General features: G+C 38.4%; 9 protein-coding genes and 1 non-coding gene across 10 annotated transcripts; 6 read left to right on the top strand and 4 right to left on the bottom strand.

Annotated features, from left to right (window-relative positions):
* The first annotated feature begins 295 nt into the window (after positions 1-295).
* On the top strand, positions 296-367 carry WALSEDRAFT_t17. The gene has a single exon. It is a non-coding gene; the product is annotated as a tRNA-Met (tRNA).
* Positions 368-559: 192 nt separating this feature from the next.
* WALSEDRAFT_31304 (NAD(P)-binding protein) lies at positions 560-1,728 on the bottom strand. Its single transcript, XM_006956465.1, has 3 exons — positions 1,659-1,728; positions 1,371-1,610; positions 560-1,324 (listed from the first exon to the last, which is right to left on the bottom strand). The coding sequence occupies exons 1-3, from the start codon at positions 1,687-1,689 to the stop codon at positions 735-737; spliced, it is 861 nt and encodes a 286-aa protein (XP_006956527.1). The 5' UTR covers positions 1,690-1,728; the 3' UTR covers positions 560-734.
* On the bottom strand, positions 560-6,668 carry WALSEDRAFT_59442 (N2227-domain-containing protein). The gene is made up of 15 exons (XM_006956463.1): positions 6,630-6,668; positions 6,343-6,584; positions 6,246-6,296; positions 6,049-6,200; positions 5,920-6,002; positions 5,794-5,876; positions 5,462-5,748; positions 5,343-5,415; positions 5,190-5,296; positions 5,064-5,140; positions 4,874-5,017; positions 4,740-4,830; positions 1,659-2,834; positions 1,371-1,610; positions 560-1,324 (listed from the first exon to the last, which is right to left on the bottom strand). Exons 2-11 carry the CDS (start codon positions 6,548-6,550, stop codon positions 4,999-5,001), a joined length of 1,140 nt encoding a protein of 379 aa, XP_006956525.1. The 5' UTR covers positions 6,551-6,584; positions 6,630-6,668; the 3' UTR covers positions 560-1,324; positions 1,371-1,610; positions 1,659-2,834; positions 4,740-4,830; positions 4,874-4,998.
* On the top strand, positions 1,759-5,782 carry WALSEDRAFT_59441 (NAD(P)-binding protein). Its single transcript, XM_006956464.1, has 2 exons — positions 1,759-2,954; positions 4,905-5,782. The coding sequence occupies exons 1-2, from the start codon at positions 2,059-2,061 to the stop codon at positions 4,933-4,935; spliced, it is 927 nt and encodes a 308-aa protein (XP_006956526.1). The 5' UTR covers positions 1,759-2,058; the 3' UTR covers positions 4,936-5,782.
* A 12-nt stretch (positions 6,669-6,680) lies between the features above and the next one.
* On the bottom strand, positions 6,681-7,570 carry WALSEDRAFT_35480 (mRNA splicing factor SYF2). The gene is made up of 4 exons (XM_006956462.1): positions 7,524-7,570; positions 7,227-7,476; positions 6,808-7,177; positions 6,681-6,756 (listed from the first exon to the last, which is right to left on the bottom strand). The coding sequence occupies exons 1-4, from the start codon at positions 7,524-7,526 to the stop codon at positions 6,717-6,719; spliced, it is 663 nt and encodes a 220-aa protein (XP_006956524.1). The 5' UTR covers positions 7,527-7,570; the 3' UTR covers positions 6,681-6,716.
* Positions 7,571-7,630: 60 nt separating this feature from the next.
* On the top strand, positions 7,631-13,264 carry WALSEDRAFT_50149 (Sec7-domain-containing protein; the record flags this gene model as incomplete). The annotated part of the gene is made up of 7 exons (XM_006956461.1): positions 7,631-8,754; positions 8,801-9,612; positions 9,656-11,091; positions 11,138-11,326; positions 11,374-11,547; positions 11,593-12,334; positions 12,381-13,264. 7 exons carry the CDS (start codon positions 7,631-7,633, stop codon positions 13,262-13,264), a joined length of 5,361 nt encoding a protein of 1,786 aa, XP_006956523.1.
* Positions 13,247-14,921, bottom strand: WALSEDRAFT_56315 (kinase-like protein). Its single transcript, XM_006956460.1, has 2 exons — positions 13,891-14,921; positions 13,247-13,844 (listed from the first exon to the last, which is right to left on the bottom strand). Exons 1-2 carry the CDS (start codon positions 14,889-14,891, stop codon positions 13,376-13,378), a joined length of 1,470 nt encoding a protein of 489 aa, XP_006956522.1. The 5' UTR covers positions 14,892-14,921; the 3' UTR covers positions 13,247-13,375.
* An 876-nt stretch (positions 14,922-15,797) lies between these two features.
* Positions 15,798-17,752, top strand: WALSEDRAFT_35476 (alkaline phosphatase-like protein; the record flags this gene model as incomplete). The annotated part of the gene is made up of 5 exons (XM_006956459.1): positions 15,798-15,999; positions 16,047-16,871; positions 16,921-17,235; positions 17,283-17,613; positions 17,658-17,752. 5 exons carry the CDS (start codon positions 15,798-15,800, stop codon positions 17,680-17,682), a joined length of 1,698 nt encoding a protein of 565 aa, XP_006956521.1. The 3' UTR covers positions 17,683-17,752.
* Positions 17,753-17,773: 21 nt separating this feature from the next.
* On the top strand, positions 17,774-19,092 carry WALSEDRAFT_67437 (hypothetical protein; the record flags this gene model as incomplete). The annotated part of the gene is made up of 3 exons (XM_006956458.1): positions 17,774-18,792; positions 18,846-19,028; positions 19,084-19,092. Exons 1-3 carry the CDS (start codon positions 18,688-18,690, stop codon positions 19,090-19,092), a joined length of 297 nt encoding a protein of 98 aa, XP_006956520.1. The 5' UTR covers positions 17,774-18,687.
* Positions 19,093-19,402: 310 nt separating this feature from the next.
* WALSEDRAFT_59436 (Homocysteine S-methyltransferase) lies at positions 19,403-20,910 on the top strand. The gene is made up of 3 exons (XM_006956457.1): positions 19,403-19,681; positions 19,728-20,360; positions 20,409-20,910. Exons 1-3 carry the CDS (start codon positions 19,526-19,528, stop codon positions 20,643-20,645), a joined length of 1,026 nt encoding a protein of 341 aa, XP_006956519.1. The 5' UTR covers positions 19,403-19,525; the 3' UTR covers positions 20,646-20,910.
* The last annotated feature ends 194 nt before the right edge of the window (positions 20,911-21,104 follow it).

Genomic DNA, 21,104 nt, shown 5'->3' with positions numbered 1-21,104 from the left:
TTGGTGATAAGCTCAACGCGTATAATGTTTTCAGACAATTTTTATGTGGTTACTTTTCTACCATTGCGCAAATTTTAGGAGAAGTTTTGGAGTAGTCATGTAGATGCGATTCACTTATATTTGTTTATGAATAGCGTGACAGCATTCGGATATACATAATAATATTGTAAAGTGCAAATTTACGGAAAAAACACTAGTGCGGTTGATGGAGGAAAATTTTCCGAGATGTAGATGGTTGCTATATATATGCTTGTTGTTGCTGTTGACTTCAACCAGAAATGGTACAGCTGTTCTCAGCTTCGTGGCCAAGAGGAATGGCGTTGGGCTCATAACCCAAAGATCCCCGGATCGAAACCGGGCGAAGCTAAAATTTTGCTATTTATTTTTTGAAATCCGTTTCATTTCAACATTGGTCTATTTTTGTATTTGAACAAATGTTATGATTTTTATTTTGTTCACTATTTGTTTGTCTAGTCTATAGATATTCTTTCTAAAAAATAGGTTGGGCCTCAGATACGTGTGCTAAAACGTACGACATCAAGTTTTTTTTGTAAATGCGGAGTAAAATAATAATCAGTGATACATTTGCGGAAAAGAACAAATAAAAGAATAAACAAATATATATATATATATATTCAATTCAGAAATACTATAATAGCGATCAATAAATACACTCATTTTTCAGAGTAATAGAGAGGAATAAAACCATAGCTTGAGTTGAAACTGCATGGAAACTAGTTCTTTGGATCTGATTCAGCTGCAAATGGTCTCCATTCTTCAAATATATCAACTGTTTTCTTGAATTTTTCAACTGACCAGTTGATACAATCGCTTCCAATTGGTAACCTTAATGGAATGTCTTTGCCAGCTGCGAATCCTTGTTTCAGTAAAGCATCTGCGATTAACTTTGAACCTATTAAGGCATTACCACCAGTAGTTGTATCATATTCTGTAAATAATTGATGAATTTGTTCTTTTATAGGATTGTATACATCAATTTGATTCTCGGATTTGATAATATTCCCAATGAAATTCGTTTTATAACCGCCAGGTTCGATTATAAGTACCCTAATTGGTAAATTACTTGCTTTTAATTCACCATCTAAACCTTCAAAGAATCCCTCTAAAGCAAATTTCGTAGATGTGTATGCAGCAGATGTTGGGAAACTTACTAAACCACCAGCAGAAGTTATCGTGCAAATGATGCTTTCTTTCTCTGTTGATCTGAAATATGGTAGAAATACTCTAGTGAGATTTACAGTTCCAAAGACATTCGTATCGTATTGCTTTCTAATTTCTCCATCTGTAAGTTCTTCGAAACAACCTTAAATCTGTTGTGAAAAATGCACAAAAAGAAATGTTTAACTAACCAGTTTGTGAATATCCTGCATTATTTACGAGAACGTCAACGGTACCAAAAAATGAGATGGCTTCTTCTACTTTCTTTTGAAGGATATCAAATGAATCTGTGACATCTAGTTGTTGTATCTTAATGTTATCGACCTTTCCAAGATCTTCTATCTTGCTGATCGTTCTAGCTGTTGCTATAACTTTGTGTCCACGTTGCGAGAGGATTAAAGCGAGCTCACGACCAAAGCCACTTGATGTACCTATAAATGCGAATTAGGATGTCTATTCGGCTGCTCTGGAGTACTCACCAGTGATGTAGAAAACTTGTGATGCTGACATTATGATTTCTAAAAGGACTAAATGAGATTACTTATACTATCATTCGGACACCGGAATAAATTATGACATAATAATTGATTGAAGATTGTCCTAGAAGATATTACCAAGATCTTTGAAATTTAAGACATTCGTTGATTGCGATATTTTTCATATATGTTCATTAGTCATCCAATGACCCCCTATACTTGGGTAAGAGGGGTTCATTCCTAATTTGTTAGATGCCTGCATTTAGTTATCGGGGTCCGTTGTTTGTCTCCACACAGATTAATATTATGTAAACATTATGTAATCATTGTGTATGATGTGATATAAATTGCGTCGCACTGTACTTATCTTTCTTCCAAACAAACGTACAAACAATCAAATAAAATGCCACATATCTTTATCACTGGTGCGACAGGCTTAGTCGGTTCTGCAACTGTAGACGAACTGATTAATCATGGTCACAAAATCACTGCATTAGCAAGATCAGACGAGAGTGCTCGTAAGTTGGAAAGTAAAGGCGTAAAGGTTATCAGAGGTGGTCTCACAGATTTCGAGACTCTTAAACAAGCAGCAGGAGATCCATCAATTGATGGTGTTATACATCTGGCATTCGTTCATAATTTTGATGAGTACACACAAGCATCAGAATTGGACGTACTGGCTATCAAGGCACTTGGTGAACCATTAGAGGGAACTAACAAACCATTCATTGTTAGTAGCGCAGTCGGTGGACTAGACATCGAAAGTGATGATGGTGTTGCTACAGAATCGGATCTTCCAAATCCTGCCTTCCCGAGAAAAAGTGAGAAAACAGCTTTGGAGTTGTCTAGCAAGGGGGTTACCGCAATATCAATCAGACTGCCACCAACAGTCCACGCCGGACAACACGATAAAGGTTTCATAAGAATTTTAATAAACAGTGCAATTAAAAACAAGAAAGTAGTTTATGTGGAACCATCCCATTGGTCTGCAGTACACGTTAGCGATGCTGCAAAAGCATATCGTTTGGCGTTTGAAGCTGGCTTAAAGGGTAAATCAGGCATTTATCATGCAGTAGCAGAAGGAAACATCCCATTCAAGGATATAGCTGAGGCAATTGCCAAGAAAACTAATGCTGAGGCTGAGTTGAAGTCTGTGGAGGATGCTGCTCAGTATATAACATTCTTAGCCCATTTCGGTCTTTTGTTTAAGCCAACCTCAAGTGAAAAGACAAAAGCCGAACTTGGGTGGCAACCAACTGGTTTGTCTTTACTTGATGATATCAATCAACATTATGATGGGTAGGTAATCTCACTAAATAAAGGAATAATAACTCATATTTATAGCACGTCCATTCGTGACTCTTTCGCTAATTAATTTGATTAATGATTTTAACGATTATTCTTGTTTTTATAACTGTTGTAATACAAATAATTAACCTATGACTTTGTTGCTGTCCTGGATGGGTGTGAGTAAGTAGCTATACTTGAGGTACTAAAATTGTGTAGGTGCTGTAACATACAGTTTTTGTTGGTAATGTATGTCGTTTAATTGATTTTCTCGTTTTAGGACTATTCAGAGTCTGATTATGCGCTCCTTGTAACCTCCTCACACGTAACTTTGATTACATTCCAGTAACACGGCTTTTGATTTCTTCTAATATGGGTTCTATTGACACTTCGGCGTCATCATTATTTTCGAAGTGATACAATAATGCTCCTATTTATCATTAATTAAGCACTTTAAAATCGAGGGGAACCTCGCTCAAGTTGGTGAATTGTCCACCTGGTTCAAAGACGTGAGAGATTGTCTTGATATAGTCATTGACTTTTTTGCCTTGAGTGTTCGTGAATATTATAAGAGGTATAGACTGCAACGCACCCTATCTAAGTAAAACACGTAAGGACCAGCTTCGCATTGTTCCTTCTTGTGATCACTACTATAGTTTTCTAAGGATATACTCGCAATTAATGAAAATTCACTCTCCGGAACACAGAGGTAGCTAAGATGTATCACAGCAGTTACAATTATACATAGCAATCGTGATGTTTGATTTATTACCATTTATTTATGTTCATTCCAATGTCATTCGAATGTCCATTTACTTGGATATCAAGAGTTGGTTGGTTTTTTATTGAAATGAATTAATTGCTATTTTGTTACTCATTTGATTTTAGTTTTTGTGTCGATTGTTTGCCTCCACACGGATCTACGTTAGTAAGTATTATGTAATAATTATGCATGATATGGTATAAATTGTGTCGCACCGTAGTTATTTTCTTCCAAATAAACTTACAAACATCAAATAAAATGCCACATATCTTTATCACTGGTGCGACAGGCTTAGTCGGTTCTGCAACTGTAGACGAACTGATTAATCATGGTCACAAAATCACTGCATTAGCAAGATCAGACGAGAGTGCTCGTAAGTTGGAAAGTAAAGGCGTAAAGGTTATCAGAGGTGGTCTCACAGATTTCGAGACCCTTAAACAAGCAGCAGGAGATCCATCAATTGATGGTGTTATACATCTGGCATTCGTTCATAATTTTGATGAGTACACACAAGTATCAGAATTGGACGTACTGGCTATCAAGGCACTCGGTGAACCACTAGAGGGAACAAACAAACCATTTATTGTTAGTAGCACAGTTGGCGGATTAGATATCAAGAGTGATGATGGTGTTTCTGCTGAATCTGATATTCAAAAGCCTGCATTCCCTAGGAAAGGTGAAAATACAGCTTTGGAGTTGTCAAAAAATGGGGTTACTACAATTTCAATGAGACTACCACCAACAGTTCATGCAGGGCAGCTTGATAAAGGTTTCATAAGAATTTTAATAAACAGTGCAATTAAAAACAAGAAGGCAGTTTATGTGGAACCATCTCATTGGTCTGCAGTACACGTTAGCGATGCTGCAAAAGCATATCGTTTGGCGTTTGAAGCTGGCTTAAAGGGTAAATCAGGCATTTATCATGCAGTAGCAGAAGGAAACATCCCATTCAAGGATATAGCTGAGGCAATTGCCAAGAAAACTAATGCTGAGGCTGAGTTGAAGTCTGTGGAGGATGCTGCTCAGTATATAACATTCTTAGCCCCTATTGGTGCTACCTTTAAGCCAACTTCTAGCGAGAGGATAAAAGCCGAGCTTGGATGGAAACCAACTGGTTTGTCTTTACTTGATGACATCAGTCAACATTATGATGGGTAGGTAATCTCACTAAATAAAGGAATGATAATTCATGTTTATAGCACATCCATTCGTGACTCTTTTGCCAACTAATTCGATTTAACGATTTTAACGATTATTCTTGTTTTTATAACTGTTGCAATACAAATAATTAACCTATAATTTTGTTGCTGTCCTGAATAAGTGTGAGTAAATTCCTATTCTCACAAGGTCTAACATACCAGAAGCATGCTTTGTAGGTGTACTGTAACATACTATCACCGTTGTTGGTGTATGTTGTGTCAATCATCTTTTCGTTCTATAAAGCATTTAAATTCCCATCATGTGCTTTCTAAATTTATCCTTACATCTAATTTGAAGCCGCATTGTGGTAACAGCTTTTTGAGTTCTTCTAATGTGAGTTCGATTGACACCTCACCGTCGTCATTGTTTTCGAAGTGGTACAATAACGGGCCTACTTAAGATTAATTAAGCTCTCTGCAGTCGAGGGGAAACCTTACCCAAGTTGATGAATTGTCCACCTGGTTTAAGGACATGAGAAATGGTCTTGATATAATCAATTATATTCTTTGCCTTGAGCGTTCGTGAGTATTAAAAGGGGTAAGGACTAACGACCAACCGTATCCAGGTAAAAACAGGTAACGACAGCATCCCATTGCTCCTTCTCATCATCACCACCATAGATTTCCAAGAACTCACCCGCAACTAATGAAAAGTCACTGTCAGGACCACGGAGGTAGTCAAGTGGTAACACATCAGGTACAGTTATAGACCGCAATTGTGAAGTTTCCTCCGGGTGATTTGACGATGTATGTGCGAATGGAAATATTGTATGCTGGTTGCGTTCAGTTGTACGATTCAAGATAAAGAAACTGGATAAAAGCATAAAATAGCTGAACTCATTACCTTAAGAGGGATAAAAAAGGGAGCATCAAAAGCGAATCAACCCACCTTGACTAGAGAAACCTATTCTAGCTATATCAAATGCTAATCTAGCTAAACCGGCACCTGGAACAAGTATTTTTGTGTTCAATCTACATTGTTAGAATGCATACAAAGTAACTTCAATCAACACACCTCTGTTCCTTTGTGAGACCACTATATTTTTCCTCTAATGTTTCTAAAATAGGACCGTACGATGTGTTTCTCTCTTTTTCACCCTTAGAGTTTATTAGATTGGAAATTGTAATGGAAAAGAGATCTCACTTCAGACGACCAATCACGAACAAATTGCTTCAAAGTTGAGAGGAGCTTATCCATCTGAGCAGGTGTTGGTTTTTCTGCCTGTATGGAAGGTGTAGGTGGATGGGAGTGAGAATGACCAGCGTGGTCATGTGAATGACCATTTCCATGATCGTCTTTATTGTTGTCAATTTTAAGTAATAATAAAGCTGCTTTCTTACGTGAATGAGTGCAGGCATGTTGGCCAGTGGACATAGCCAGCTTCTCCATTTCTTAATGTATTGATCAGATAAGATGATATTCTAAAGGATAACAAACCTCTAGCTTGCTCTTCTTGTTCCATATCCTCCAATAAGCCGTCACCCTCACTTCTAATAGCGGTGACTACCGTAGCGTTTGCTCTGATAGCGTTTTCTATTTTAGATAAGCGATCTTTAAAACCGATACTCTTTAAGATTTCTTTCTGCTCGTCAGGTAGACTATGATATACGCCGAGCTTATTCTTTATCTGTCCGAGAGCAGCCATTTCGTACACATCGAATACGTTGAGGATAGACTGACTAATATAAGGTTATAAGGGTCTAATATATTTATTATTCACTAACAAATGTGCTCTCTCTTTCGCTGCTTCTACTGCCTTATCTACGGAAGTCATCGCTGTATAAAATGAAGGTTTAAAATTACAAAATAAATTACAAAGCTGTACCTCTTTCGAAAGATTCACGTATTTCTCTGTAGTTGAATAGTTAGTTATTGTCAGAGAGTAAGTGTGAAAAAACATACTTAGTATATTGGTTGAAGTACCTGTTTATCTTATTGTTAAAGACTTTATTGCGATCATTGATATAGGTCTTGTCCTCCTCCTTCTCTGGTCTCTTTCTTGAGAAGTTCTTACGACGTTGTACGTCATCGTTGAGTTTGTTCGTTAATCTGTCTAAATCTTCCTCCGTTGGCTTATGATCAGCGTATATCAAACTATCAGCTCCTCTATGTAGATCCAACGTAGAGGACATATCTGGATTCGCGAGTTCTTCTGTGAGTGTACCAGCTGGCAAACCTAATGCTTGTTCCTTTTGTCTGTTGTAATTAGCTATGTTAGGTTTCATATAACTGAGGTCTCTTCTGTAGCGACGGTGGGTGACTTGCTCTGCGTCTGATGAAGATCAGTCAGATTAGTATTAGACTATACACTATAAACGCACCATCAAACTCAGCGTTAGATTGCCTTGCCTTATCTTTTAGCTTCTTCTCCCATCGCTCGTTATCCTCTATAGAGTACTCCATATTCTTTGATCTCTCTACATCTTCACCACCTTCTAAAGCACGTTTCTTCTCTTGTATCGCATCAGCGAGTTTATCTCTCTTTTCTTGTTTCTGCGCCACTCTGATTTGGTTTCTCGATGTGTTATGCTCCTCATTAATAGCTGCTCTGTTATCTGAAGTTGATTTTTGCTATAAAGTTATTAGAAGATAATTAAAATGAAGCTAAGTAAACTAACCATACGCTGTCTCAATTCTTGTAATTTCTTTTGTCTCTCCTCTGAACTCATGATGGTCGTCTTTGAACTGTTGTCGATTGCGCTCTTCATCTTCTACAGCGAAATCGATGAACGGGACGGAAGTGGAAGATAAACGAGATAGGCTAGAAATTAATAGAGATAACCCTCAAATTGATAATAATAATCTAGAATCTACTTCTATAGATGATCCTAGAAGCTCACCAGCCGCAAGCTCACCACCACCAGCTCAGAAGTTAGCTCATCAATCAAATACCTCCCTTACTAGCTTGGGTGTTAATCCCTCCACCATGCTATTGAGCTCATCTCTTGATACTCTCGCTAATACCAGAGATGGCAAGAAGTCCCCGCTTAATGATGCTATAAATAAAGCGAAAGATAGTATAGCGAGTGAAGAACCTGATTTATTAACGATCTTTGAACCTTTGAGATTAGGTTGTTACCATAAATCTACCCTCGCTACATCGGTAGACGCAATCTCCAAATTAGTTGGCAGTAGCTTATTCAGGAACGTGGATTTACAGGGACAGAATAATTCTAAATCCAGTCTAGCTGACAAGATAACCATGACCGTCTGCGATTGTTACTCAAATAACAGCTCACTCGATGATCAAATCATTCTGCAGATCGTCAAAGCTCTCCTAGCTATTGTTCTGTATAACAATCCTACTGGTCTCATTCACCACTCTACACTCCTCTCTGCAATAAGGACAGTACATGATATCTTCAAATATAGTAAAGACCAAGGTAATCAGATGATCGCACAAGCAGGTTTAACCCAGATGGTAAACGCCGTATTTTCACGCTTGAGAACTGCCTATCCTGCACATTCACAATCTTCTTCAACCCGCGGAACACCATCAATCAATACACAAGCGATGGCAGAACCTACTCTATCTATTCAAGATGAACACAGTAAGAGTTTAGAAGAGGAAGTTACACATGAAGATACACACGAGAGTTTAGATGATGAATTAGCTGAACAGGAAGTTGACGAAGATGGTAAACCATCATTACCAACAGAGACTGAGCAGATGACTCTTAGTACATTCGAAGGAAGAAGATCATTTGATGCAACACCAGCCAATCAATCAACAGATCCACTCAATGCACCAGATGAAGAAATCTCCGATGAGGAGTTACTCACGAAAGATGCCTTTTTGGTCTTTAGAGCGTTGTGCAAACTCAATATGAAATCACTTCATAAAGATAGGTTAGTATTACTTTATGATAGTTCCCTACCACTAACATCTTTCGAGTGAAAAAGAAATCCATTCACCGGAGTTCAGATCGAGACTGCTCAGTTTGCATCTCATCAAGACAATTCTCAACACTCATATTAGCGTTCTCTTGGATAAGAGAATTATCCTTCATAGCTCTTCAAATAATGAGCCAACGCAACTTTTCGATGCCGTCAAACAATACCTCTGTCTGAGTTTGTCTAGAAATGCACCAAGTGCAATTCCTCAACTTTTCGAATTATGCTGTCAAATATTCTCAAGAGTATTGGAAAGCATGCGTATGAGAATGAAACGTGAAATTGAAGTCATCCTCAGAGAAATCTTTCTACCAATTTTGGAACTCAAAGAGAATTCCTCGAATAAGCAAAAGACTATTCTCTGCTCGACCATCCTAAAGAAGCTCTGTCAAAATCCTCAAGCTATCGTTGAGTTGTATCTCAATTACGACTGCGATAAAAACAGCCTTGAGAATATTTACGAACATTTGATGAATGCATTGTCAAAGATCGCTTCAGCTCATTTACCACCAGGACCAAAAGAGGCTAGTGGCACAAGTACAACTGAAGCGTTGACCAGCTTCTTCAGACCATCAAAGAATGAATTACCGCCAAGTCTCAACACTGATTCACTTATGCCAGCACCTGATGCCAACCTATTAGCAGCTACGTTCTCAAATCAAGCAGCCGTACAAGCACATATTCTTGATGTCGCCGTAAAGAGACAAGCACTAGATCTAATTAGAAGCGTACTTGCTAGTTTGGTTTCTTGGGCTGAACGTGGTGCTCTCCCAGTTGCTACTGTTGCCGAAGAAAATCACCAATCAGTTGAAGGTGTGTGTTAGTTTATTAACATAAATTTATCTAATTAATTAAGGTTCTCCAGTCGTTGGTGTTGCTGAATATTCAAGTGGTCATTCAACACCAGAAATATCAAATGCCTTTGATTTCTCAAATGTTAACTCAGACGACCCAACACAATTTGAGAGTGCAAAGGCCCGTAAGAACATCCTTATTGAGGGTATCAAGAGGTTCAATTATAAGCCAAAGAGAGGTGTTGCTTTCTTACTCGAACATGGTTTTATTAAATCAAGTGAACCTAAAGACATTGCACGCTTTTTGTTAACTACTGATGGTCTCAATAAAGCTCAAATTGGTGAGTACCTTGGTGAAGGTGAAGAAGAAAATATTGCCATCATGCATGCATTCGTTGATGCGATGAACTTCAATGAGATGTCATTTGTTACAGCATTAAGAGCATTTTTACAGGCATTTAGATTACCGGGTGAAAGTCAAAAAATTGATAGATATATGCTCAAGTTTGCTGAAAGATATGTTCAACACAATCCATCAACACTGTTTGCAAATGCTGATACTGCTTATGTTATGGCATATTCAGTTATTCTTCTCAACACAGATGCTTACAACCCTCAAAACAAGCGTAGAATGACTAAAGAGGAATTTATCAAGAATAACAGAGGTATTAACGATGGTAGTGACTTACCAGAAGATTACTTGATCGGAGTTTACGATGATATTCATTCAGACGAAATTAGAATGAAAGATGAAATGTATCTCCAAAATGCACCACCACCACCAAACAGCAACATTGTCAATGTACTTAGTGGGGCAGATAGAAACTACCAAAAACAACAAAATAACATCCGCTCTGAAGGTATGGCGAATAAGACTGAAGCACTGTTTAAATCAATGCTTCGGGCTCAACGTAGAAGTGGTATGAAGAACAGTGAAACTTACTTTAGTGCATCACATTATGAACACGTAAAGCCAATGTTCGAAGTCGCCTGGATGGCTATATTATCGGCAATGTCCGGACCATTACAAGAAAGTGATGATAATGAGATTGTTTTACTTTGCTTACAAGGATTTGCAAATGCTATCAAGATATCCTGTTTATTTGATTTAGAATTAGAGCGTAACGCATTCGTCACAATGTTGGCTAAGTTTACGCACCTTAATAACCTTGCAGAGATGAAACCTAAGCATGTTGATGCTGTCAAGGTAATTCTTGAAGTCGCGATGCATGAGGGTAATTACCTTAAAGGCAGTTGGAAAGAAATCCTTGGATGCGTCAGTCAACTTGAACGTTTCCATTTGATTAGTAATGGTGTTGATTTGAGTTCTGAGACTGGTAATATTGGTGGTAGACAAAGATCTGGTAGCACAACTAGAAAGTCGTCAACTGTCCCTCGCCATTTGGTACCTGATGAATCTATTGCTGCGGATGGTAGAGCTTTACAAGTAACAGGTAGAGGCGATATGGTATTTTCAGCAACTCAGATGTTAACAGGAGTTGGTGTTTTCTATTCTGTGATGAACGATCTAACACAACTTTTAGGATGCTATGGTCGACTTTTCACAAGCACTTGCAGAGGTTTCCTGGGCTGAGATTCAACAGTCTGGAAAACAACAACATCCACGTTTGTTTAGTTTGCAGAAACTGGTGGATATTTGCTACTATAACATGAATCGTATTCGTTTAGAATGGAGCAAGATCTGGCTCATTTTGGGTGATCACTTTAATAAGGTTGGTGATATTTTTCGAAGAGACGTTCCTTGTTCATACTTTGATAGGTCTGTTGTCATCCAAACCCATCAGTTAGTTTTTTCGCCATTGATGCGTTGAGACAACTTGCTATGCGCTTCCTCGAGAAGGAGGAACTTGCGCATTTCAAATTCCAAAAGGACTTCTTGAAACCATTCGAGCATACTATGATTCATAATCCAAACCTTGATGCTAAGGACATTGTGAGTAATGGTTTGTACGTTGAAATTACCTTGACTTTTCAATAGGTTCTTCGTTGTCTTCAACAGATGCTCCAGGCACGCTCTGTGAATATACGCTCAGGATGGAGAACCCTCTTTGCTGTATTCTCAGCAGCAGCCAAGTCATCTAACGAGAGGATTGTTTCGCATGCTTTCGATATAGTAAACAGTATCGAAAAGGAGCATCTTGGATATTTAATTAAATATGGATCTTTCAGTGATCTCGCTGTTTGTATTACGGACTTCTGTAAAGTTCCTTACCAGAGAGTGAGCTTACAAGCAATGGAGTTACTTCGCTCATCAATTAATTCAATGTTGGTTGCGCCAGAATGTCCACTCAGTAGAGGTGAAGTTGGTGTTGTACAGTCGCAAGACAATCAACAACAACCTCCAGTTGATGATCCAATGGTTCGCTTCTGGTTCCCTATCTTATTCAGCTTTTATGATATCATAATGAATGGGGAAGATCTTGAAGTTAGGAATATTGCCCTCGATTCACTCTTTGCAACATTGAAAATACACGGCTCTTCATTCCGTGTCGACTTCTGGGATACAGTTTGTCAAAAGGTCTTATTCCCTATATTCTCCGTATTAAAGTCGCCGGTCGACTTATCTAGATTTAACACTCATGAGGACATGACAGTGTGGTTGTCCACAACCATGGTACAGGCTTTACGTAATTTGGTTGACCTTTACAGTCACTATTTCGAAATATTGGAGAGTAAATTAGAAGGTCTATTGGAGTTATTGAGAGCATGTATTTGTCAAGGTTGGTAGTTAGCTTCAATTTTTATATATTATACTAATGTATTTAGAAAACGACACACTCGCTCGTATTGGATCATCTTGTTTACAATCTTTGATTGAAAGCAACGCAGAAAAAATTAGTGACGAACGCTGGGAAACTTTAACTTCAGTATTTACTACGCTCTTCCAAAACACACTCGCTAGTGAACTCTTCAATGAATCACTGAGACAAGATTTGGATTCAGCTGAACAAACGCCTGCTGATCCAAGTCAAAGTGGATTTGTACTACCACTTCCACTTACTTCTACTACTATTGAAGAGGGTACAGTCTTGAGATCAAATGAAAGACGCACACTATTTAAGCAAATCATCACCAAATGTGTACTGCAATTGTTACTCATTGATGCAGTCAGGGAGTTACTGTTTAATGATAAAGTCTACCTTGCCATACCACCACAACAACTTCTAAGATTCGTTCATCTTCTTGACGAAAGTTACAGATTTGCTAATGCATTCAATAATAATCAAGATCTTAGAATGGGATTGTGGAAGGTAGGATTCATGAAGCAACTTCCAAACCTCCTGAAACAGGAAAGCAGCAGCGCATCAACGCTCATCACACTACTTATTAAAATGTACAAAGATACCCGTCAACAGCACGTTGACCGTCGTGAAGACATATCAGAAGCTCTTATTCCATTCGGATTGAGCGTAATTGACGGTTTCAATGAACTTGACTTTGAAACTAAACATAGAAATATCGCAGCTTGGACACCAGTCGTTGCAGAAATTATTTCAGGCGTTTGTTTCTTTGAAGACGAGGACTTTGAAAAATATTTATCAACAGTATATAAACCAATTACTGATATACTAACGAAAGATATGGGTTCAGAAGTTAGAGAAAGTTTATGTAAATTCTTCACTAGGGTAGGTAAAATGAAAGTAAATTAGATTATTGTATTTAGTGATTTATTTGTTATATTGTGAACAACATTTGTGTATTAGGTATATTAAATTGATATAAATAGTACAAATGAGGGTAGTATGTGTATATGAAAAAATCTAATTTGAAGGCCTCTTTAGTGGACATTCCTCTTTAAGGTTATAATACTCCTCTCTAAAGGCATCAATCTTGGCCTTTGCATAAAGAAGATATTCAAAGTCATCACCACCTTCTTGTGCAGGGGCTTCTTCATCGCTTGAGCTGTCATCGAGTACGACAGCAGAAGTTCTCTCTTCGAGATTTACAGCCATATCAGCACCCGTTGATGTATGTAAGCTAGATACGGTTGTGCCGAATTTACTACCCATTGCTTTCACTTGATCTCTCGATTGTACAATTGCCCAAATACCCCACATAGCTAGACTAGCAGGTGACCACGTTTTGCGTTCCATCTCCAAACGTTCAAACCATCCGGGTTGTTGTTTTTCGGAGTCAACTACATAGGCATCGTAGAACCCACGTCTATCTTCCTCAGATGGGTAGCTCAAGAGGGGTTTCCAGGAGAGTGTTTCGTGGTGATAATCGTATCTGATGGGTTTGATTAAAATTAAATGACTATGTGATGTGTACTTACCTCCACTCCGTAAAGTGATTGGCAATATCATATCCGCGTGCATTTGGTGCAGCATATTCGAAATCAATAACACAAATTTTATGATGGCTAGGCTTGTCTACTGGTCTGCGATCTAATAATAGTATATTTCCGGGTTGAGTATCATTGTGACAGAATACTAAAGGCGAAGCACCATTTATTTCCTCGTATTCTCTTAAAAAGTCTTCATATGCGTTAAATTCTTGAATAAGAAGGGGTAAGTTGATGGATTCAACAAGATTATAATAATTATGACTCTCTGGAAATTTAACCCTTGAAAGTCTCTTCAAAACGACTGAAGCTGGTGTAAGCCAAGACGATATATTATCCCAAACACCATAACTAGTCGAGCGTTCATTGTAACCAGGTGCGACTGGACCAACTACGTTCATTTTCTTCAAATCCACCTGATGAAGTTCTCTCATACGCTTCGCAATGTCTATTTTGAGGTCCGAGCGTATATCATCCTTAGAACATGGGCGACTACTGAACCATTCTTCTACTCTACCATTCGCAAATGTACCATAAATCTTTGGGCCCAAATTGTAATGTCTAGATAGAGTGTTCAAGATGTGCATTTCTCGAGGGCGCGATATAAGTAAAGTGGACGACGGGCCATAGACACGTAAAAGAACAGTTGGTGCACCATCGTAGCTAACAAAGAAAACAGAATTTGTGAGGGCGCCTGTTATACGCTTGATCTTAATATCGGATGGATCTATGTCCTTGTCAACCCAACCGTCAACGGTGAGGTCTTCACAAAGAAGCTGTTGTAATTTTTTGTTAAAAGATAATTTTTTGTATTTCTTTGGATTTAAAATGATATTCGGGGAGTGCTTCAGATCTGAGTGCTGTTCTATGAGACCGCTGTCCTCTTCCTCGTAAAGAGATTGCAGTGAAGATGAAAATAAATTCAAAGCCTGACTGTAATTTGTTGAAGGAATTTTCGCTGAGCAGTCTGCACTGTTGTAAACCAAGAACATTGAATGCCAGCTGGTGGTGATAGCTTGAGGAGGAAGGAAATCTGAAATTCGGTTCACTGATAAAGATATTTGATTGATAAGAACGATAGGGGGTTTATATATAGCTATGTAGAATGTTTTTCATTATTTATTTATTATTTATTTATTAAATTACCAACTATCTGATAGATCACTGCCAACTCACACGACAAGCAATATAAAGTTATCCGATAGATAAATGTAGGTGATATTAGGTACGTATTATTATATACCAGCTAAATAGTCTATGCCATCAACAAGCACGTCCTCCTTCTCAAATTTCGTTCAGCTCGTAGGATGTTGTCTGTCTCCCAAGTTTGGCATGCGAGGTACACCAGCCAATGTATTTTAATAAATATCTTGTTTATCAGACTATATATTCGTAACAAAGCGAAGAAGTTACCAATCGTTAAGGCACATCATTTGCATAGCTATACATCAACCAACCTGTATAACCTCAATGGTTCAAATACGTTTTCGTACTTCGTTTGAAAGATTTTAAAACTATCTAGTTCCTGACTTGAAGATGTTTGAAAATACTACGTTCAACCAAACATATTGTTTTATTCTGAAGACAACCATAAGTGAAAGGATATGGATGACTTATAAAAATTAAGGCAAAAAGGCATAAATTGACATACGATGCAACTTATACATATTATTTACGCTTTATTTACTAAGCAAATTGTGTCTCGTCATCTATCTGTCACACTCTCATGCGGTCAACGAGATAACACAAATTACAATTAAAGATTAGACAATAATTTAATGTATGCGCAATAACTAAGCCGCATAGTATATAACGATGATTCTGGTACCTTGAAAATCACGCAAAAGTGGTCCAATAAGTAGTGAATTACCTGCATTACTTTATCATTAACTTGACCAATGCCACCAAGTAAAAAGCCTAATTTCCTACTTATTATCGCAGACGACCTTGGTTTTTCTGACCCATTTGGCAATGATATCAACACGCCCAATCTAGATAAGCTGGCGAAGAATGGCCTCACACTTACAGATTTCCATACAGCGTCTGCTTGCTCGCCAACAAGGTCTATGTTATTAAGTGGAAATGACAATCATTTAGCAGGTGCGTTATGTTCGTTATAGAGCTAAACAAATTAAAGTGTAAATAAGGTCTTGGTCAGATGGCAGAATTTGCTAGAAACTATCCATCAATATGGAAAGATGAAGAAGGTACTGCGAAACCTGGTTACGAAGGTGTTCTCAACTATCGTGTCGCTGCCCTACCTGAAATACTTAATCAGCCGGATCCACAGACAGGAAAAGGTGTATACAGGACGTTATTAAGTGGTAAATGGCATCTAGGCCTCACTGAGCCTTTCCTACCATCAAACCGTGGTTTCGAGCGCTCATGGGGTCTACTTCCCGGTGCAGGCAACCATTTCAAGTATAATCCTGATGTCGCGCTCGGCGTACCTGCTACCAAAACTCTCTGGTCTGATAATGGGAATCTTTTCAGTATGGATGATTTACCAGATTCCTTCTATAGCACCGATGCTTTCACGGACAAGCTTATTGAGTACTTAGATGAGGATTATGAGCGTCCTTTCTTCGCTATGCTCACTTTGACAGCTCCTCACTGGCCCTTACAAGCACCGAGGCACCTTATAGAAAAATACAAAGGACGTTTTGATGAAGGACCACATGAGCTTAGGAAGGAGCGTCTGTTACAATTACATAAGCTTGGACTCATCAGTGATAACGCAATCGCAAGAGCTCACCCGATTATCGACACCTATGGAAAAGGAACTTGGGATAGATTCACTGAGGACGAAAAGAAGAGGTCAGCCCGAACAATGGAAGTATATGCGGCCATGGTTGAGTCTATTGATGAAAATGTTGGCCGTTTATTAAAACATCTAGAAGATAAAGAGGAACTTGAAAATACGTTCGTAGTTTTCATGAGCGATAATGGTGCAGAGGGTTCCCTCTTGGAAGGTAGGCTAAGCATGATATATATCTTCGATTATTTAACCAACTTGAGTAGCTCTTCCTATTCTAGGCGAACGTATACAAGAATCTATTGAAAAGGCTTTCGACAATTCGTTCGAGAATATTGGCAATGGTAACAGTTATGTTTGGTATGGTCCTGAATGGGCGCAAGCAGCAACTGCTCCAAGTCAACTCTACAAGGCATTCACATACGAGGGCGGTATTCGTGTTCCATTTATATTGAATTATCCCCAAGGACATCCATCTTTACAAGGTGGTGCAGTATCACACGAATTCACTACAGTTATGGATCTTGCACCTACTATCCTTGACCTAGCCGGTATTGAGCACCCTGGTACGGAATTCCAAGGTAAGCTTACTTAGATCGATGTTGATACCAATTTCCAACCACCCCAGGTCGTCAAATATATCCAATTAGGGGAAAATCCTGGAGTGAATGGTTACACAATGCGGAAGTACCACCTCACAATGAGAACACAATCACTGGATGGGAGCTATTTGGACAACAAGCCATCAGAAAAGGTCATTGGAAGGCTTTATATGTACCTGCACCAGCTGGAAGCGAGGAATGGGAGCTATATAATCTCAAGGAAGATACAGGAGAAGTTACGAATCTTGCTAAGACTGAACCCGAAATATTGAAGGATCTTATAGCGCACTGGAGCGTGTATGAGGCTGAGACTGGTATGGTGCTGCCTCCTCCGAAAGCGTTTGCCGATCACAAGGGGTGGGTTTGGTAGTTAGAAGTCATAATTACTTACAATATATTAGGTATATTCCGGTTTTAACAAAGTAAAATGTTGTGTAAAATAAGTAAAAAAGTAAATATATCTATGTATTAGAAGACATTTACACGTCTATTTGGATATTCTGACTAAAGAAAGGGTGTTCAGGTTACAATATCACCTTATATGTGAAAATGTATAAATAGATTCACTGTTTAGACTTGTGTAATAATATAGATAGAACATATTTGAGACCAATACATATTCGTTTCGGTTTGACACCAAAGTCGGATTCATTGAAAACTATAGTTAAGTGAATTATACCGCTTACTCTCTGGAAAGTTCCAACCAACAGACAGGTTAGATTATGACTCCTTGACAGGATCACTGGCGTGATCTATTATCGTAGCATTTTATATATTCTTTGGTTATCGGATTACGCATATGTGACGTTCAGCGTGAAGACAAAGATTCTTGCGCTGTTATTTCTGTATATCGGCCAGATAGGATTCCTTGTATGTCATTAATCAACCCATATCAAGAAAGCAAAGGTGTACTCTACGTGTGATTGGATTGTGTTATAGTTGTGCGCGAACGAAATTCATATCTCCCTCATCATTTTCGCCAATTTGAGGTGATTTTGAAACATCTTCCCGGTTCTTGACAAAGAGGTTTAACATCGATGAAGTGAAACGTGTCTTAATGACATCTGTGAAGCCACATGTCGTCCGAGGTGATAGATCAGTTATTAGCTCTTTAATGATGAGCCCTATGTAAATCTCGTACCAACTGATAAATCAAATAGAGAAATGCACTTCGTTTACGATGATTACGCTGTGTTACTTCCAACAACGTACCTGACAGTCGTAGACAAGGATTGGAAGAGGTAGCGATTGGCTCTTCACTGGTATTCTTCGGACGGAGTAGTGGAGATTGTTTTTGATGCTCTCGTTCACTAGTTATCACGTATACAAGTCAATTTAACTGACTAGTATCCACTTTAACATTGAGACATAAACCTGTTTACCTTTCAAGTCTCCTCTCTGATACAGTCTGAAAAACCAATTTCTCGACAGATGGCGCCGTCTACGTGCCGGTCGATGTTTCACCTTTATCAAAAGACAGAGGTATCAAAATCGTCAAAGTCAGCATCGCGTACTACGACAGAAAGCGAGAATAGTGTGATCACGATTGAGATTGGTATTCAGTTTGCTGACCACATTGTCTACATTAGTTGAGTTACCTCTGGTTGGTCTTCACCAATATAAGGTTCTCGCTCGGTCCAGCACCTATTAACATCCCACATGATAACAAAATCAAATTGAGAGCAGTAATTGATAACTCCCAAATCGACTTATTTGTCCAAAATCGTATACACTTCGCTTTAATGGTCTTTTTCCAACATGGTCGTGTATCTGTGCGCCTTCGATACCAAAATATCGAAAGACTCACAATCGATCACCTCAAGTTAGATGCTTTGAAAGTGTTTGGCAATACTAAATGTTGATCACTATAAATCTTCACTAATATAGACATTCACAGAACACGTCTCTTAAACATAGATATAAGATTGTAATCTCGCGAATAGATTAGCATGCTAATCTACTCATAATGTCAGAGTGAAACCTAATAAGTGAAACGCAATATCTATCCGCTCAATTATATACGAGTATCAGGGATAAAACAAACCATACTCTTTCATTTTAAAAACTTTGCATTACGTTCAGGATAGACAGGTAGCCTTAACCTTACATGCAAATGATGAAATAAACATATGAATGTAATTAACCATCACCATATACTTATTCTAATAGCTTAATACAAAAACAAATCGAGATTACTATTATCATTTTAATCTTTCAATACCATCATTGACCTTTAAAATCACGTTATTCCTTTCCTTCATCACATTTAATGCCTGAATTGGAGATATTGGACGGTGGAGGTGCAACGCAATTAGAGACTTACAATCTAGATCTCACAGGGTCGTTATGGAGTGCATCGGCCTTAAATGATAATCCAGATCTTGTTGAGCAGATGCACCGAGATTACTTGGAAGCAGGTGCAGATGTGAGGCTCTTTTGAACTTGAACAATTATCTAAATACCAATATTAGATCATAGAGACATGTACTTATCAGGTTTCATTGGAGGGATTCAAAACTAAAGAAGCAACGTCAAGTGCTGTTCAGAAAGGTGTACAGATAGCAAACAACGCTATAAATACGCACAACGAAGTAGATCATTCGTCACAAAAGCAACTCGCTTATGCACTTGGTCCCTTCGCTGTTGCAACAGCAGATGGTGCAGAATACACGGGAGAATATAGTGTTGACTACAGTTTGAGTCAAGGAAGCCTTTATAGTGAAAACCTCAAACAATTCCACTTGGGTCGTCTCAAAGTATTAAACACGCAGGCAAAAGTAGATATTTTGCTATTCGAGACAGTCCCGTTACTTTCAGAAGTGAGAGCTATACGAGCAGCTGTAGAAGAGTATAGGGCATACGTTAAAAGTAGTGTACCGTTGTATATTTCACTCGTGTTCCCGGATGGTTCACTTCCTGGCTCGAAAATCCTTTCTGAAGGTCCAAGTGGGATTAAAGACATCATAGAGACAATTTTCGGAGGCAATAGTGCAGAAGTAGATGCAATTGGTATAAATTGTACCAAACCTCACTACTTAAGGCGTCTGGTCAGCGATATAGTCGATCATTTAAGCAGCTACGAACTCAATCGCAAACCAAAGCTTGTGAGCACGTTTATAACTATAATGTGATAATTTTAACAATAACCGCAGATGATATATCCTGATGGTGGTCTAGTTTGGGATGGAAAGGAGCGTGTTTGGCGTCAGCCTGAACATTCTCATCACGCAGACAGTAGTTGGGCGGAAACAGTAGCAGATGCTGCGTCGATAGTTGCTAACGATGCCTTTTCGCCTTTCTCGGGTGTGATCGTCGGTGGGTATTGTAAATCTGGGCCGAAAGAAATCAAACAGTTACGTTCAATATGTCAAACTCGTGGTTGGCTATGAACAAAAACAAGGATCTATGAAAACAATACATGTAAAAGTTACAAAAATTCTAAAAAACAGATCTATAAATTCGCTTCCAAATCGACACCCCCTCGTTCTCAATTCTGTACTTCTCTTTCAACTCTATATGATTTAATTGAGTTGCTCTTCCCGTCACGAAATCCATCTCTTTGTAGGTTACTAGCTTACTTCTTTTGACAACCTTCCATATGATCCAAGCAGCGAAGAAAATCAGAAGAGATATGTAATTCGATATAAATGTGCTAACATCCCATTTCCCACTAACGAAAACGTCGAAACCCTGAACAAATGCAATGATGAAAGAGATAATCATTCCAAACCAACTTGCTATGATACCAAATTTAGATTTATATGGCAAATCATTAGGGGTTAGGTTAGGGTTAGGTTAGGTTAGGTTAGGTTAGGTTAGGTTAGGTTAGGTTAGGTTAGGTTAGGTTA

The sequence above is a fragment of the Wallemia mellicola genome, assembly GCF_000263375.1.
Source record: "Wallemia mellicola CBS 633.66 unplaced genomic scaffold WALSEscaffold_3, whole genome shotgun sequence".
Taxonomy (NCBI): Eukaryota; Fungi; Basidiomycota; class Wallemiomycetes; order Wallemiales; family Wallemiaceae; genus Wallemia; species Wallemia mellicola.
This window is presented reverse-complemented; position numbering and strand designations above follow the sequence as displayed.